This window comes from Poeciliopsis prolifica, unplaced genomic scaffold, assembly GCF_027474105.1.
Source record: "Poeciliopsis prolifica strain line A6 unplaced genomic scaffold, Auburn_PproV2 SCAFFOLD022, whole genome shotgun sequence".
In the NCBI taxonomy this organism is placed as follows: domain Eukaryota; kingdom Metazoa; phylum Chordata; class Actinopteri; order Cyprinodontiformes; family Poeciliidae; genus Poeciliopsis; species Poeciliopsis prolifica.
In genome coordinates, this window is record NW_026562397.1 from 8,366,544 (window position 1) to 8,385,051 (window position 18,508).

The 18,508-nt window shown below is 41.0% G+C and overlaps 1 protein-coding gene across 1 annotated transcript; it reads left to right on the forward strand.

Annotated features, from left to right (window-relative positions):
* Positions 1–703: 703 nt before the first annotated feature.
* LOC129369770 (uncharacterized) lies at positions 704–15,780 on the forward strand. Its single transcript, XM_055045389.1, has 13 exons — positions 704–732; positions 813–851; positions 2,791–2,848; positions 5,881–5,993; positions 6,917–7,039; positions 8,529–8,714; positions 9,348–9,387; positions 9,650–9,741; positions 11,401–11,489; positions 12,059–12,285; positions 13,929–14,082; positions 14,181–14,418; positions 14,793–15,780. Exons 1-13 carry the CDS (start codon positions 705–707, stop codon positions 15,038–15,040), a joined length of 1,635 nt encoding a protein of 544 aa, XP_054901364.1. The 5' UTR covers position 704; the 3' UTR covers positions 15,041–15,780.
* The last annotated feature ends 2,728 nt before the right edge of the window (positions 15,781–18,508 follow it).

An 18,508-nucleotide genomic window follows, 5' to 3' on the forward strand; every position in this document is an offset into this window, starting at 1 on the left:
CCTCTGCGGTTTATAAACATTTTATTTTGTTCTATCCCGACGTCGGGCAGCTTCTCCAGGTGGCCATCGGTTCTGATGAAGATATCTGATTTGAAGAAATGCGTAAACTGGAATTGGAAGGTTGTGTGTTCCCTACAGCCAGACGAGATTTAGAAAAGAAAAACCCAAAACAACAGAAAACAATGAACGGAACAAAGAGTTTGATTACTCATGCATTTTTAGGACGCAAGTTTTGACACAAGCCAGTGACCATCTTCAAACGCAAGAACATCAAAGAAGGTTCAGATTTTGATTGCTTAAAGCGCCTTCTCTCAAAAATCCTCTTTCAATGACAGAGTGGTGTGTTAAGATGGTGCCAAAAAGGCTCCACGTCTCAAAGTTGATTTCACTAACTTTTTGAAATGAATAATTAATCAACATTGTCAATAAATAAATAAATAAAAATCACTAAAAACCTCATGACGATGCAACAAGCGTGTGCATCGACATTCCGTAAGTGTGTGGCGTTAAGAAGCGATACGCCTTTGGAGATTCTTAGTGAAGGTACGTAGTTTTCGCACGCCTGGACGTGTGGAAGCGCACTCCTGGCTTTTAAATGCCATATTTTTAGGTGCTATCACGTGAGAGGTGGGACTCATTAGAATATCATATTTAAGCCTCTCAGAAGTTCAGCCTTAATCCCAGACGGTCAGACAGGCGTAAAGATGCACACGCTCCATGCTTCCAAGATGGGTAAAATGAGGCGCATCTGTGCAGACTATTTTATCTGAATGAGGAAAAAGATTGATCATAAAAACTGTCTTCTGTTTCAGCTTGCCTGATCTCTATCGTCGTCTTCGTGAGTTTTTACAGTAAGTACCTGTCTCTCTTTTCTTCTTTATTATTTGAATTGCTCAGTTCTTAGTAGCAGACGCAGTGCGCTTCATCCCTGGTACCATTTAATTAGATTTCATTCTGTTTCATTGTGTTTCGAGGTATCGGCGTTTATTTCTTTTCTTTTTGTATTTTTTGTCTTTTTTTAATTTTATTTTTATTTTTTGCAAGTGTCCTTATTCCTTTCTCAGTTTGGATGTTAAAACCCACACTTGGTCTTTTACGCATTTAGAAGAGGAGGCGCAATAAAAACGAGCGTTTGCATCTTTCTGTCAGCCAAAAACACAAACACAACCTGGTCTTGCCTTCAGATTATGATGCAGCAGCAGCAGCAGCATCATCATCACCATCACTTTCGGCTGTATTAGGGGAGCCACTAAGTGCCTTTGAGTCTAGACAACGAACTGGTTTATGTGAACACCTCAGACCTTCTGTCTCGTTCTTGTGCGCTTTCTCTCTCTTTCTGCGTAAAAGCTGTCGGATTTTTATGCGAATTGGCGTTATGTGTTTGGATAAACTTCGAGAATAAATAAATAAATAAATAAATAAATAAATAAATAAATAAATAAATAAAAGTTCTTGTGAATATCAGGGCGAGTTTTTAGAACGTTTCTTTGCAACATATTCAGCAGCTTTGCTTTAAAGGAGAAACCCAACAGAGCCGCTGCGTCTGATTCATGAGCAGCATCCTTCAACCGCTGGGGGCGGGGTGTGGAAAACGAAAGTTTGGCTATGAAAGTTCCGTGAACAATATTTTTGGTCGTTGTGTTTTTTTTTTGTTTGTTTGTTTGTTTTGTTTTGTTTTCGTTACTTTTCCGAAACTGTCGAGAGTTGCGCCGAGGCAGACCCAGTAGACCCGTGTTGAAATGAGATGAAGATGATTTAATGATGAACGAAAGCAAAAACACAACCCAAAGACCCACAGCTGGGCGGAAGCTGAGGCTCAACACCGGCAGCAGCTGGAGAGGCGAATAGACAGAGTGGAATTATAGACAGTGGTCTAACACGTTCGACGAGACACGACCAGAACCCGACTGAGACATAGGCGACGCTAAATTTACAGGGGGGCGGAACGAGACACACCTGGGAGACAGGAGAACACGGGGAAACTCAGGACACAGAAACTTCAAATGAAAAAACACAAAACACAGAAACACTGTGATTTGAAGTAATGGCTCGTTTGTTTTAATGTGGGGGGCGAACTAAAGGGCGGCGGACTGTCGGTCTTGCAGTGTTGCTGTTGGGGAAATCCAGACCCCCAGACTCCAAGAGCCCCGGCCCCAAAAAGCGATGTGCGCAAAGATCAGTGCAGCAGGGAGGCAGAGACGGGATTTCCCGAGGCGGCGTTATGATGACGTAATTTTCTCACGCTAATGATTAACAACGGATGAAAACCTGTTGATCCAACAGAGAGAGGGACATGGAAAAAGAGACGTTGATGATCCAGACATTTGTGTGGGATGGTCTAAACATCAGTTTGTTTGTCACGGATCGCTGAAGAGAAAAAAAATCCTGAGTGATAGACTTGGTTCAATGAGCGCCTACTCAGCGTTTTCTCTCCCTCGAGGTTTCACTTTTTTTTTTCTCTCTCTCTACCCAACTTTCTTGTTCCACAGGAACTGATGCGTAGCCACAGCGGTTGCAGTGTCTGCTACCGTTGCTGTAGCGCAGGCGGACGTTTGCGTCAAGTTCCGGAGCGCGTGCCGGCCCGTGCGCAACTCCGCGTGAGCTGCGCACAGCAGAGCGCAAAAGTGTTGGCGCGCGCAACTCACAATGCAAATGAATGAATTTTAGGGTGCGCTCTATTCCGCACCTGATACGGTCGCGTGTTTAAGTTTTTTGTTTGTTGCGGTTTCTGCATTTGTGGTTGAATCGAGTCCAACTGCAAGTTCAACCTGGTCTTATTCTCGTTGGCAGGCTTTGTCTCCGGAGGCAGTGACGCTAACGAAGCCTCGCAAAGGTACAGGAGTGGGAGGTGAGCTGTCTCCTCTCCTTTGTCTGTGAGTGAAGTTTGGCCAAAAAGAGGAAGTTATTTTATTTATTTATTTAATTTCATATGCTTCCCGGGCCGAGTCAGATTTCAATCTCACATCAACCAGACCAGCGTGCACACAGATATGGAGTTCTGCAACCACAGAGAAAGAAATGCAGTCATCACTTATTATTATTATTATTATTATTATTATTATTATTATTATTATTATTATTATTATTATTATTATTATTGTTAATTATCTATGTCCTCTTGTCTCCTATTTGACCTGAGGGGATGTTTATATACTAATGCCTTTAGTATTGTTTTTTTGTTTTGTTTTGCTTTCTTTAATAGTATCCTTCCGCATTAAGAAGTGCACGCACTTCTCCAAAAACCTAGAAATGCACTCGAAAAAAGTCACAATATGTCATCATGAACAAATAAATGGCGTGAGAATAATTAAAAAAAACAAAACAAAACGCCAAGTCAAAAACAAACATCGCGGTTCCTTTTATCCCCCAATGTTACACACGCGCCCACGCGCGTTCACACACGCACCCCCTCCCATACACACATACACACACACAACACACAACACACAACACACAGACATGCACACGTGCACGGACATAAGCCCAGATGCTCACCATTCTCTTACAGGAAATTAATCATATAACATTTAACGGAAATCTTTTCTGTTCCCAGTGGAAAAACTCCACCCACTCTGAGTGGACACTCAGCAGAAGTGGGGATAAACACAAATACTCTCTGCTTGAGGCAAATTTTCAAGACAAATCAATCATTTAAAAAAAACATCATTGCACAAATGTTGACTGAAATGGTCAATATTGGAGTTAATAATCATATGCAAAAATGTTTTGGAGGAATATTTTTTGATTTTTGAGACCAGGGCTTGATCAAACACTCCCCGCGTCAAATTGACCCACGAACATCATTGCTGTACCTCAGAAAGGAACAGGAGAGTTAAGCGTATTAAACAAAATGCTCTTTGATGACCTGCAGGCAAGCCACTGCTTACAAAAAAAAATCATACAAAAAACAAACAGGCTATGGTTTTATCTGTCTGTGTCTGGGTGTGCGTATGTGTTTGTGGGCGTGTAGCCAAGTGTGTTGTATAATTGTATTAGTTACTGATGACACATTGTTGATATGTAGTTGCTGATATGATCGGCGTCGTTTTATTTTTTAGAGTACAAGGATGGATATCTATGACAGTTTTGGCAGGAGTCTTATTCCAGGAAGGAGGCTATGTGCATCCACAGCATCAAACTCACAAGACTCTTTATTATCCGCCCACCCTGTGGCTGAGCTTCCAGTAAGGCATGTACATAGCGCCTTGCGAAAGTGTTCAGCCCCCTTGAACTTTTCACCCTTTTGTTGCTTGTCAGGCTTCAAGCATGAAGATCTAAAATTTATATTATTTTGTGAAGAATCAACAACAACAATCGTGAGGTGGAATGACATTTGTTGGAGATTTTTTTTTAAACAAAAAACTGCAAAGTGGGGCGTGCAGTGATATTTGGCCCCCCTAGCGTTAATACTTTGTTGCGCCACCTTTTGCTGCAATTACAGCTGCAGGTCCCTGGGGATATGTCTCTACTAGTTTTTCACATCGACAGACTGAAATTCTTACCCACTCTTGCTTGCAAAGCAGCTGGAGCTCAGTGAGGTTGGATGGAGAGGTGTTTGTGAACAGCAGTTTTCAGCTCTTTCTACAGACTCTCGATTGGATTCAGGTCTGGACTTTGACTTGGCCATCCTAACACCCGGATACGTTTATGTGCGAACCATTCCAGTCTCAGGTCTTTTGCTGACTCTGGCAGGATTTCTTTCAGAATGGTTCTGCATTTGGCTCCATCCATCTTCCCATAAATTTTTACCATCTTCCCTGTCCCTGCTGAAGACAAGCAGGCCCAAACCATGATGCTGCCACCACTATGTTAGACAGTGGGGATGACGTGTTCAGGGTGATGAGCTCTGTTGCTTTTACGCCAAACATATCATTTTCCATTGTGGCCAAAATAGTTTCATTTTGCTTTCATCTGACCAGAGTACGTTCTTCCACTTGTTTGGTGCGTCTCCCAGGTGGCTTGTGGCAAACTTTGAACAAGACTTTTTACAGATGTCTTTGAGAAATGGCTTTCTTCTTGCCACTCTTCCATAAAGGGCAGATTTGTGCAGTGTACGACTCCCATCTCAGTTGTAGATCATGGGCCTCAGCTGCATCTCTGATCAGTCTTCTCCTTGTCCGAGATGAAAGTTTAGAGGGACGGCTGCGTCTTGGTAGATTGACGGTGGTCTGACACTCCTATTTCGATATGATCTTTTTGTATCCAAATCTGGCTTTAGACTTCTCCACAACTGTATCTCGAACCTGCCTGGTGTGTTCCTTGGTCTTCATGACGCGCTCTGCGCTTTAAAGTCGGTGAGACTATCACTTATCATTTATAGTGGTTCTGGTTCTGGGGATGCAGACCAGAACCAGAACCAAAACCAGAAGACCTGAGGGGTCTGGAAGGTTGATACAACAACAGCAACTCTTTAATGTATTGTGATGATAAACCATTTAGCAACCAGCAACAGCACTCGATAACCAACTTACCTTAAAAATTGTATTTTGCGTTTACTTGCATTGCCTTTGATTTATATTTTTGTTGGTTTTATGTTCTGAAACACCTAAGTGTGAAAACATGGAAAAAACAAAAAAGAAAACCATAAATGGATGCAAGCAATGTTTCATGGAGACTTTCACTGTTACTGCTGAGTAGCAATAATCGTAGAAACAAACAGCTGGTGTTTCCTTGTAGCTACTGTTCAGGATGACTCACGCTGACGAGTGTTTTCTCTTGCATCCATCAGAGGGCAGTAAAACAGAAGATAAAAATCTTCTAAAGGCTCATAGAGAGAAAGCATTCCCTTTGATCTGTCTTTATTTTTTATTTTTAATTGTGTACTTTAATTTTAGCGTGACTAGAATACATTTATAATTAATCATAATCCTTGCATTGCAGAACATCCTATGTAGGAGCCAAATCTGAGGACCCTGGAATGCGTTATTGCGGTGGGAAGCCTTACAGTCCAGAAACTGACACTTGTTGCGAAGATAATGGAAAGAAAGAAACAGGTAATATTTTCCCATGAGCCAGGTTGAATGTCCTGTTATTTTCCCCTTAAAAGATTTATCTTCATGTCACTCTGGCAACACCTGATGCTCTGAAAGAGACTCATACATTCACAGTGCCATAAAGTTGGCTTTATCTTGTGGTGGCAGCATCTTGCTGTGGGGAAACGTTTCTTTTACAGGAATTGTGCAGGTGATCAAATTGGATGAAGATCAAAGGGGTAAATTCTGAAAGAAAACCTGTTGTGCAGAGTTGAAGCGGTACGCAGGCTGAATACACACCACACTTCTCAGAATGTGTTGGTGTAATGTTCACTCCCTGTGAGCAAATTATAAGTTCATGATTTGCTCTGATTTCAACTGGATGCTTTTTCTCAAACTGGGAAAGGTGTAAAAATATGTCTTTAACCTTAGTGGAAGATGTTGATGTACCCTGCAGTGAACTGTTTCAATTTATTCAGTTGGAAGCGTGCTTGTGCCAAGTTTCTGACAAGCGCGTGTGCAAACGTGACATATTTTCATAGTCACATGAAAATGACACAGTTGGTGCTTTCATTTCACCCAGAGAGTTTAAATAAAGTTCTCTTTGCACAGGAGAGATGAGGTAATAATGCACTTTATAGAAAACCAGCTGCAAACAACTTGAGGTCTGGTTCATGTTCTGGTGGGGAACTCCACATGAACTCCACATGAACCCCCAGATGTGGTTCATATTACGGGGGAAAAAATAGTCCTGGAAAGATTTCAGCTGCTGCTCTTAGGTGTTTGCTTCTTGAGTTATTAAACTATTGAACTTTGGCTCTCCTCTAACTCTGGGGCTTCCCTTCAGCAACACGTCACACCTACGGCGGCACAAAGCATTCCCTTCGATTGCATTGCCACTTGTGCTGATTACCCTTTTTTTTTTTCTTTTGCTGTTTTCACAGACAAAATGAGTGAGAGGGTGTCAAAATGCTGCGGACTCAAAGCTTACAACCCACTCAATGAAATGTGCTGTGACTTTACTCTCCAAGCTAAACCTTCTCCCATGGCGGAGTGCTGTGGAAAAGGTAGGTATACATTAAATGGAGTTAAACATTTGTGCGAGAGTTAGTGCTGGTTTATGCTGCCAAAGTTGCGTTTGAAAAGATAAAGCAAGCAAGAAAGAAACTTACCACCGACGGGGTTGTGACCTTGACCTGACCTTTATGTTGCCTTATCTCATCAGAAACAAGCACCAGTGACATGCACAATATTTTGACATGCTAGTAGGCAAGTGTCTTTGCATTTTAGTTAAGTTTGACTTCATCTTTGGTGTCTCTAATATCTGAAAACCCACATAGTTTATCATGTAAATATTCCACTCCATCGACAACGTCGTGAGTTGTGGTGTAGGTGGTGAGGCAGGACGCTGTAGGCCCAGGTAGAAGAGAATGATGAAGATTTAATGATGAAAATCAGGCACAAGAAAACTAAGAAAACTCCAAAACCCAGCCAGCACTGCTGAGCGGAAGACAAGGGCTCAACACAGGTAGCGACTGGCACACGATTGGACAGCTGACAACAGACTGCGAACACATCAGACAAGGACCCGAAGACACAGGGACAGAGGTGACATTAAATACACAGGAGGTAATCAGGAAATGAGACATGATGGGAACAATCAGGGGGAAGACGGGACAACACGAGGACTCAGAAGACACTGAAACCTAAAAAAACACATAAAAACTCAAGTCCTGACAGACAATAGCAACACACAAAAGATGGAGACAAAAATCCCTGCGGACATCCCAATTTTATAATTGCTTGACTGACATTCAAAGCAGCCGTTTTATATCTGAACCTTTGAAAATAACAAAAATCAAAAAGAGCAACGGAGGGGACCACAATAAGGGATTTAAGCTCTTATATTGGCAATCCTGTGCAAACAGTATACGAGGAGGGATTAAGGAGCCTAGTGATAAGTCAAAGAATCAAAAAGTTTCTATAGAGATGAAAGTCTGTTTTATCACTTTCAATCATCCAGACTATAGCAGGGTCAAAAGTTTAATTCAAGCAAATTCAAGTAAAGTTAAAACCTATTAAACTGTGAAGCAATGATCACAATATGTCTACAGATGTGTAAGGAGCCATAGATTCATTTAAAGCTGCAAACATGAGCCTCAAATCTGATTTCGGTTGCATTAGCAATTTGTAATAAGTTTGGCTGATTTCCACAAAATTGTTGTCACTGGGTCAAAAAAAGGCTAATAGCTGTTCACAAATGGAGCATTGCAACTTTCACAGTGTTTCATGAGTTAAAAGAAGGTTTCCTCCTGTGTATCAGGAGAGAACTAGCAACAGGTGTGAAAAAGGGAAACAAAAGAGATCTAATCAATTTATAATATATTGGATATTGTTCCCTTAAGATTTTATGCTCCATCTTGTTGTCGTTGGTTGCGATTCGGAGCCCCGTTTGGTCCAGACGACCTCGAAGTATAAAGTGTTTGCTGTTTCCGGAAAATATTTGTCGGAACCACGTGAGCAGATTTCCTGACCTGTAATTATTTATTTCTGCAGCGGCCTTCAACAGCAAAACTCAGCTGTGTTGCGGTATAAACAGGACGATCTTGAACAGAAGTTCTCCGGACCACGAGTGCTGTCACGCGGGTCAGTACAACACCAAGACTCAGTGCTGCTGCAGCGGAGGGCGCATTCAAGACAAAGTCTCAGGCTGCTGTGGTGACAACAGACCCACTGTGACAGGTCAGCTTGTCTCTTGAAGAGCTTGTGTGGCTTTGAGACCACTGAATAAAAATGTCACATGTTTGGAGCGTTCATACATTCAACTCCCTCCACTGAAACTAGATAAAGTCTAGAGGAACCAATCATCTTCAGAGGTTACCTAATTAGTACATATTGTGTGTGGACATTATTATAATTTAGTATTCAGTGAATGTGAACCCGGAGTGGCTTTATGCAAACGGATAGCACACATTTTCACATATTTATTAGTAAATTCCCACTGAAGTGCTGTGAGGTTTCTGCTCTCATCATGTTTCTCTGAAGTCTGGGGGCTGCAAGAGGCTCAAAACCAAAGTACAGGTCTGGAAATCCACACCCAGATTATTATATTTAGAGCAATATTTTTCAAGGAATTCATTGTTATTAATGTAAAACATAAAGGAATGTAGAACTTAAAGGGAGATTAAATTAAACATTTGGAGGGTGTTGATTTGCTTGATCCAGAAAAAGAGATTCCTTTAATATCATGTTGGCCATGTTTAAAAAAAATAATATCTACATCTTGGAGTTAATGGACTTTAATACATAAACCTTTTGATATGTTAGAAACTTTGCCATTCTTGCATATTTATGTGGCTGATGTTTGCCTTACAGGAAACACTTCCCCTACCAATCTTGTTGCAAATCGCCACGGGTATGAACTGCTTCATTTCTGCTTCGTTAGCGCATGTTGAGTGACAAAAACAATGTTTTGAACTAACATATTTTTTTAAATAATTGTAATAGAATAGATTCTTCATTATCATTATACAAACACACAACAGTGAATTTGGCAAGAAAATATTCTAGCTTGAAGTCCGCACAAAATAATTAATTATTGCATAAATGCAATAATTCTAAAGGATAATGTGTAGATGATACTTTTTAAAATGCTTCTACTATTCGTCTGTCCACAGGGAACATTTTTGTGGGTTAAAGGCTTACGATCCAAAGACCGAACGCTGCTGCCAGAGGAAACACGGAGACATAAACGCTCTGTGCTCCTCAGGTAAAATGGCCTTAAAATGCTTGTTTTTACACCAGGCCGCCATGCATACAACTTTTGCCGTCTTACCGGACTTTACATGAGCAGAGAAGAGCTACAATGCATCCTCTGTTAGAATGGCATTAAGATCATGATAAACATTTATCTCGAACACCTCCAAGGAAAGCCAAGGTTGTTTATCGCCGACCGTCCCACAATGGCTTAGCAACCGAACAAACTTTGATTTAAAGATTCGAAAACAAAGAAAGTGTTTCTTCATTTTCTATCTTTCAGCAATGATCTGCAACGTCAGCCAATCTCCCTTAACTTTGTTCATTTTCAGTTCTAAGATGTATCCCTTTTTTTTAGTTTGTTCTTTTTTTTAGATTACGCAGTTGCAGCAAAACATTGATGCATTTTAGGTTTTTTCAAACATGTTCGCTTGTGATATCAGTGTGCATAAATACACATGTAGGAGTTGCCAACAAGATGCCCAAAGACAAAGAAGAGTAGTTTATGACAGTATGTCTTTAGTCAATAAAGCTGAAACAAAAGGTTTTTGCACTGCGACACATGTGAGGGAGGAATCACGAAGAATTGATATTTTTGAGCTTGTAAATATACATACCTAAATAATTTAAACAGTGCAGGGACCTCTGAAGCTGGACTCAAATGTGAAAAAGGGAAACTGTCAAACTTTTGTTTTGGACTGTAAACAGTCTGGAGCTGAAGTACGCAAGAGAATATTCCAAAGAAACATTCTCCTATCTGAAATCACAGGCAGGCGAAGTAAATCATTCTTACTTTTAAAAGTCTCCAGACAACCACAGATGCCAGACTGAAAGCACGAATGTCAAGTTAGCCTGTGGACTCTGCATTACCAGCAGGCCAGTTTCATTTCCAGTCAGACATTTGTCATAAAGTGTCTGAGAAGTAACTTTGGAGACTTTCTTTTTAAAGGACTGTCAGTGTTGAAACCCTTTGGGCAAACTACAGATGGTTTTGTTTGTATAATATTCAGTTCAAGCTGCAGCTTCTGATAATCCTCCAAATCCTCAAAGCTCATCTTTAATTGGTTGCTTTATAAAAAATAAGACAAAAATAATTTTTTTCAGCTTCACATTGTGTCATAATATTATCCCATCATAAAAAACATACGCAGGTTGTCACTTTGACTCTTTCATGCAAGTTTGATAAATACTTTAATCTCCCATGGCATCCATTCAGGGGTGCCTAAACGCTTGCTGCCACCACTGTCCCACAGAGCTCCTCCTTGCAGCTGCACTTTCCAGCCGAGTTTCAGGCTTCCCTACTCCACTCCTTCAGACTAGCGCCAGCCAGGTGGAACCGCACATCTGTGGAGCTTATTATACGAACTATTTCTCAGTCCAATGCTCCTAGAAAAATTGTGAGCAGCTTAACGGAGAAATGGTAACTTCCTGAAGAGGGTGTGTCAGAAAGAGCAGGAGCTTCTTAAAGAGACAGAGGCCTAATTTCACGGAGTCAAACTGCAAATTTATTTTAAGTTGTGCTTCACATGTACTCATATCATTTTTATAATAACTGAAGGTAACATAGATACTTGATTGTGGTATAAAATGACACTCTGTGCCTTGAAAATAGATAAATATTAGCCCTTTAACTTTGACATCCTTTATGTGTCCTCCCTCTCCTTTTGATTAGGTATGAAACCTACACCAACTCTTTACAACCCAGAGACACGCATCTGCTGTGATGGCTGTCTGACAAAGCTGAAGCCATGGATGGATCAGGTAATCTCCTCGTGTCACTGTTTTTGGTTGCTTATCGAATATTTTTGTTTTGCTGAGCTTCAACCGAACACCCGGGCCTATGACAGATTTCAGGCCTTTGGCACTTACAGTATTTATGTGGACAGATAACAAATCAGAATAGTTCAGTGCAGCTAGCCCAGCTTTACAACTGATTTGCAGTTTGCAGCCCTTCGCTCCTCCCTTTTCAAATTTACACTCCTTCCGAGGGACAAACGCATTTTCAAGGCTAACTGGCTCCGTAAAAGGATCATGTTAAAAACGCTCCGGTAAGACTAAGAGGGTTGTGGTTCATATGCTGAAACTATTTTATTATTATTATTATTATTATTATTATTATTATTATTATTATTATTATTATTATTATTATTATTATTATTTATTTTTTTGTGTGAAACATTAGACAGACATTTGACCTGATATTTTTCTCCCTCCCCCAATTTGTGCCTTTTTTGTTACCAGTCTTTTAAAAACTTTTAAATTGATAAAGAAGAAGGCTGCAATGTGAAAGACTTACAGCTTTTGTTTCCATTTTTTCCTCTTTGACTCAGTGTTGTGGAGACACACCATACGGTTTAGCGCAGAGAGGAGTCCTCTGCTGTAAAAACCGCCTGTTCCATAAAAGAGAGGATGGAGAGGAGTGTTCGGAGAGCGGAGAACCTTACAAACCCTCTGCAGAGACCGTGTGTGCTCAGAAGCGGCACAACTCACCGGGAGGGCACTGCTGTGGGGAGGAACTCTACCAGCCCAACAAAACTGTTTGCTGCAAAGGGCAAAGGTAAGAAATAATCAATTGGTGCTGAAGAATCAACTGATTCTCCCACCACGAAGAGAGGTGGGAGAATGCACAAAGAGTTGATTTGTGCAGATGTCTTTCTTTTTCCTGTAAAACAAAAAAGACATCTGGAAGTGCATGAAGAGGTTAATGCTGTTTTTTTGGATTAAAAGAGATAATGTGGTAAAAATTCCAGACGGGAGTGGTGAGAAAATTCCACAGTGTCTGAGAAAAGGCAGACTTTTCAGCTTCTAGCCTCATTCCAGCTCTCCCCCCTCCCTTTTCTCGTCGTGTTTAAACACAACTAAGGTGCCAAACATGCTTTGTCCACGTCTGAATTGATGCTTGAAATTCTTTCCATGTTAAAATCTGTCTGCGCGCAGAGCTGCCACAGTTGGGTGCTTTACCTCTGTTGATAAATGATGCCAGGACAGCTAGATATATCCAATCTATGAGTCACACCACCTGGGAAATATTTATTCCTCAATATGAGAAGTATGCAGCAACGACTGCAGCTCCCGGACCACCCACAACATCCTGCATTGCCCTCATGCAAGGAAAAATTACCAGAGGCCAAAAATGTGATGGAGACTTTGAAATAACTTAGCTGAAGCAGCTAAGAGTGGGACACACACACACACACACACACGAACACGCATGAATACACAGAGAGAGAGAGTCTGCTGCCAGTGAGTAAATCCTGCTTCTTTTCATCTGCATTAATCAGTAACAACTTCACATGCCTACCAAGACTTCTCACAGCAAATGAATGTGATGTTCTCACATAGATTCTTTTTATCTTAAAGCTATTTATTTAATCTTTTATAGGTGCATAGACCCAGTTTTCACACCCTCATTCTTCAGAACAGTAGTATATTTATTTTTTCTCAACAAATGATCTCCAGCACAGAGCAGACTGGTTTTATCTGGTGCTAATTGCACCCATAAAGAAAAAAGAAACTTTAATCCAAAAACTCTTGTCAAACCTGACTTTGTCTGAATGCTCATAAAGCTGCAGCGCACTATTACTGTGAAACCTGTTTTTTAAAAAAAATCAGAATTAGCATAAAGATCTTCAGCAGATTGAGCTGCATTAGTTCTACTCGATCCGACCACAGTGGTCCTCCTTCACTTCCCACGTGCATCAGTAAGCCTGGACCTTTTTGCAGTTCACTGCGGTTCCTCCATTGAATTGCTTCTGATGAATATTGCCCTCTGCACACCGGGAACAAACCAACGCTGCACTCTCATGGACGCTCAGACCAGCTCTTTGTTAAAATCAGTCAAATTCTTGTTGCCTCTTTCCACCTTCTGACACATTCATTTTGAGAATGAAATATTTATCTCCTGCCTCGAGTATCTCACCCCCTAAGATGGACAAGCATAGAGAGATAATTGCCTCACTGCATGATGAATGTAGATTTGACGAACCCAGAGGATTTTGATGGAAGATGAAATAGTTAACCTTCTTTGGTTCAGTTAGTTTTTGTTTTTTTGTGAAACACTTTTCCAAGATCTCAAAATCTCAACCTGAGATTAGCGGTGATGGGGGAAAGGTTCAACCTGCTCGTATTTCTGCACTGATGTTCACTTAGCATTTTATCCTTTTCTCACATTGCTTAGTCTTTCTCTGTTTGACAAAACAGACACAATCGAGGAAAGCACATTCGCTGCTGCGGCATTCATGCCTACAACATTTCGAACCCACTAAAGAAGTGCTGCCAAGGAACTCTGCACAACTTGACGACTGGGGAAGAAAATGACCTGAAGTGCTGTGGATCCGAGCTGCTGAACTCAACGGTAGGCTTTATTTAACCCAATAAACGTCATAAGTCTGGAAAACACAATCTTGTTATTCATGTCCTCTGAAAACTTCATAAATGCTGCTCATAAACCAGGACGTTTGCTGCAGCAGTGAGGAACAGTCCGTGTTGTATCCATCAAAGGATGGATTTAAGTGCTGCGGTCACCACTACTACAACTCTGCTCTGTGGTGGTGCTGCTCGGGCAAGCTCAGTCCAGTACACCGTGACACCACCCACAAACAACCCACCCCGAAAGGGATTGTTCACCATTTTGCAGAATCCAAACTTCAACTGGTGAACAATCTGAACAAAACACAACTTTGCAATGAAGGTAAGGCAACGCTGAAACGTCCTTTTACTGCTCTCGTTATTAAGGGCACCGATTCAATATGTGGGAAACATTCCTCAGAGGTTCGGCTTCATGGTGAGGTGATAATTTCACAGAGTTGCTACAGGTTTGCCAGTTGCAATGACTAGAATGACTGGTTAGTCTTTTTGACACCAGCAACCACATCATGTTCAAAATCTTTTAAATTTATTAATTCTTCACTTTAAACCTCAGCTTTAAAGTTGTCTTCACCACAGCTAATCTATTGAGTTGCTGCTATGTGATTGACTGAACTGTGTTTGCAGGCAACTATACTTGACAATATGGCACAAAGTGTGTTCTTCAGTTCACGTTTGTGCGTGTGTCTCTCTGTGAAGTGTTCATTGGGGTCGTGGAAAGCGTGTCTCGGAGCAGCACCGTGTTCAGCAACGTGCTGAAAATCAAAGGGAAGGTGGTCACAGTGGAATCAGATGTTTTCATCCTGGAAACTCCGGATCAGTGCAAGTTCTTCAAACTGACTGCAGGAAAGACCTACTTCTTCAACCACGCCAACGTCTTCGCTGATTTCAACCACGAGTCCGTCCTGCAGTCGCTGCATTTCATTCTGTCCAAATGTTCTCAGTAGGTCACCGCTGGCGGATCTGGTCCTACGCATTTTCTCTAACTTTTACTTTAAGCTCAACTTGCCATGCCAGAAAGAAAGTTTACTTTAACAGTCTCATCACCAAGTGCCTCTGAATGTAGTCTGACAAAAGGCTACAGTAGTCCAAGAGAGGGTCGATCCAAACGTCGTAACGGTTTGGAGACAAAGAAGCTACCTTAAAAAGAGTCGGTGTTCTGAGAGAACATTAAAGCTTGTTTTTATAAGCTAAGGTGCTGCCAGCTGATGTGTTTGTTAGAAATATGTTTTTTTTTTTCCATTTTAAATATATGCTATTTTTTTCTCTTTTTTTAATGCACTGATTGGATTTGTACCGCACTCTTGACAATTGAATGTTTAAATATTTAAAAGATTTATTTTAACTTACGCAATAAAGCTGAAGAGATTTTTAATAAAGAATGTCAAGGGTGGTGATTCTGCCCCGGGGCTGTTTCATGATCTCAGTCATCCGAAGAAAAATTGACTTGTGTCAGTTTGCATCAAGCAATTTCATTGTCATTATGGTAGCATCTCCCACAAACGTGACCTTCAGGAGAAGAGATGCCTTAAATTTGATTCACTATTTCATATCTTTCTGCTGTATAAATGTGAACAACAGTACAAAGCTCAAACAAAGAGAAGCTCAGTCTTTATCTACTTTCATCATTACTAATTAATGGCTTTGTTTTTGTGTTGCATGTTGAAAACGAAGCTAAATGTACTGTGGGTGCTTTTCATTTTGTAATAAATGTTAAATGATAAACACTTCAAATCGACTCTGTTGTTCCATCCATCTGTGCAGGGTTGATAGGGAGCAGAAACTTCTGTCCAGGATTTATCATAAGTTGACAGGACCCTTGTTGTTATTTCTGGTGTTTCTCCCATCAAAACAATGAAAGACCCTGACAACACAAGCATTCATCAGTCGGGTCACTTCTATTCAAAATGTTTTAGTATGGCACATGAAAAGTTGATGTTTAGCATTTTATTCCCACTAGCAGTCTAACAGTGAGAAGTAGCAGTGAAGCTATATTTTATAGTATAAATATAAAAATCTGCCAAGAACTTCACAGCGGCCTCTGGGGAGGTTGGTGTGCCAATGGCAAACATGTCGGAGAGACAGCTTCTCTCATGCAGTAACAGCTCCATCCCAGCTGCACCGGCACGCATTTTGATGAGCCAGAAGGGAGATCCTGGCCAGAAATATCGGAGAGGAGTTTCATCGTTTCTGTGACCAATCTACCGGGGCCAGCTGGTCAAGCTTGACCCTTCCTTGGGCTGGTTGATTTAGCAGACAAGTCGTTTCCAGTAGGACCAAGAGGAGGTACAACCAGGAAACCATTGCTCCTCGGCCTGTGGAATAGTTGTCCACTGCTTCCCCAGTTTCATGACCCACCAGGGTTAGTGACGCCATGTATTCACAGTCCTTTGGGAGCGGTACTTAATGCCCTTGTGACCTTGTGAGAGTCATAGTTACGGCCGCATGACTGACTGCAGAAAGTTGCCAACCTCTTTGCACTATGTGCTTTACCGTTCTGCTGACCCCACACTGTCAGTGTACGAGGCCTTCCACTTTGTGGCTGAGTCACCATCATTCCCAAAAACTTCCATTTCTTTTTTAATGTAACCGACAGTTGGAATATTTTGGAGCAAAAAAATTTCATGACTGGATTTGTTGCACAAGTGGCATCTTGCCACAGTTACACTCTGAAATTCACTGAGGTTTTGAGAGTGACCTATACGTTTACAGATGTTTGTGAAAAAAACAATTGGCATGTCCAGGTGCTTCATATTAGACATCTGTAGAAATTCAATAATTTGGATGGATGGGCAAACATATATATATATATATATATATATATATATATATATATATATATATATATATATATATATATATATATATATATATATATATATAATTAATTCCCTTCTCACCCACTGCAGGTGGTGAGTCATCAGTCACCTCCTCTACATGGATGACATCAAGCTGTACGCCAAGAGTGAGCGAGACATCGACTCACTGATCCACACCACCAGGATCTACAGCACTGACATTGGGATGTCATTCGGACTAGAGAAGTGTGGTCGGCTGATCACAAAGAGGGGGAAGGTCATCCACACAGAAGGAGTCTCACTCCCACAAGGAACAATAGCAGACATAGAGGACAGTTACAAGTACCTAGGTATACCACAAGCAAATGGCAACCTCGATGAGGCCACAAGGAAAGGAGCCACAGCTAAATACCTCCAACGAATAAGGCAAGTCCTGAGAAGCCAGCTCAATGGCAAGAACAAGATCCGTGCGATAAACAGCTATGCCTGCCAGTAATCAGATACCCTGCTGGAATAATTAGCTGGCCAAATGAGGAGATAAAAGCCACAGATATTAAGACTAGAAAGCTACTAACCATGCATGGAGGGTTCCATCCCAAATCCAGCACCCTGAGACTGTACACTTGTTTCTGCCACATTCAAAACAAAGTTTGCTTCCTACAATATTCAGATATGATTAGTCTTTTTTGCCTCAAAGCTACATGGAGCCAACAGTATGACATGAGGTTAGAATGTTTGGCTTCGTCTGTGCCTTTGACACTTGTGTCACAAAGCACTAGATGGTTGCAGCATTTGAGTAGGGTTTTAATATACGAAGCAGTGGCTGCACAGTGGTGTGGTTGATAGCACTGTTACCATGGAGCAAGAAGGACTAAAACCCTGGGCTCTTTCTTCATGTTCTTCCTGTGCGTGTTTGGGTTCCCTCCGGCTTCCTCCCACACTCTCTCTAAATTCTCCTCGGGTGTGAATGTGTGAGTGGATTGTTGTTTGTCATGCTTGTCTCTGTGTTGCTCTGCTATGGACTGGCGACGTATCCAGGTTGTACCCCGCCTCTCGCCCATTGACGGCTGGAAGGGTAAGCGTGTTAGATAATGGATGTATATAAAGCAGCAGCATGGAAGGAGGCATGGAGCAATGTCCTACATCTCACCAATGTGTTCAGAAGAACCTAAACTAATATATATAAAAAAAACTATTTTTTTCAACAAGATATAAGATGAAATTATGTCAATTTGTGCTTTTTGACATTTTTGTGGAAGATATATACTTGACAGTCTCTATGAAGTTTAGATAGGTTTTGGTGAATAATTGCATTAAATTCTGAATGCAAAACACGACAAACAGAAAATATCTGTACATTTCTAAATGAAATGTACAAGTAGCTTTAGCATTTAAATCAGGTCTCCTGCTTAGTGGGTCATGATTTGTGAAACATCATATTGACATTAATGATTTCTGTTATTTATTCAAGTGAAGCAGCAAAATCAGTGAGGCGGCAGCACGTCTTCTAATTAAATAGCAGAATAGAATTGAACCATAATTTTTTGTTTACTTCTGTGCATGCAGGATGTGTAGTGTAAATCTAAGTGACAGCATCATTTGGTTGTTTATAAAAAC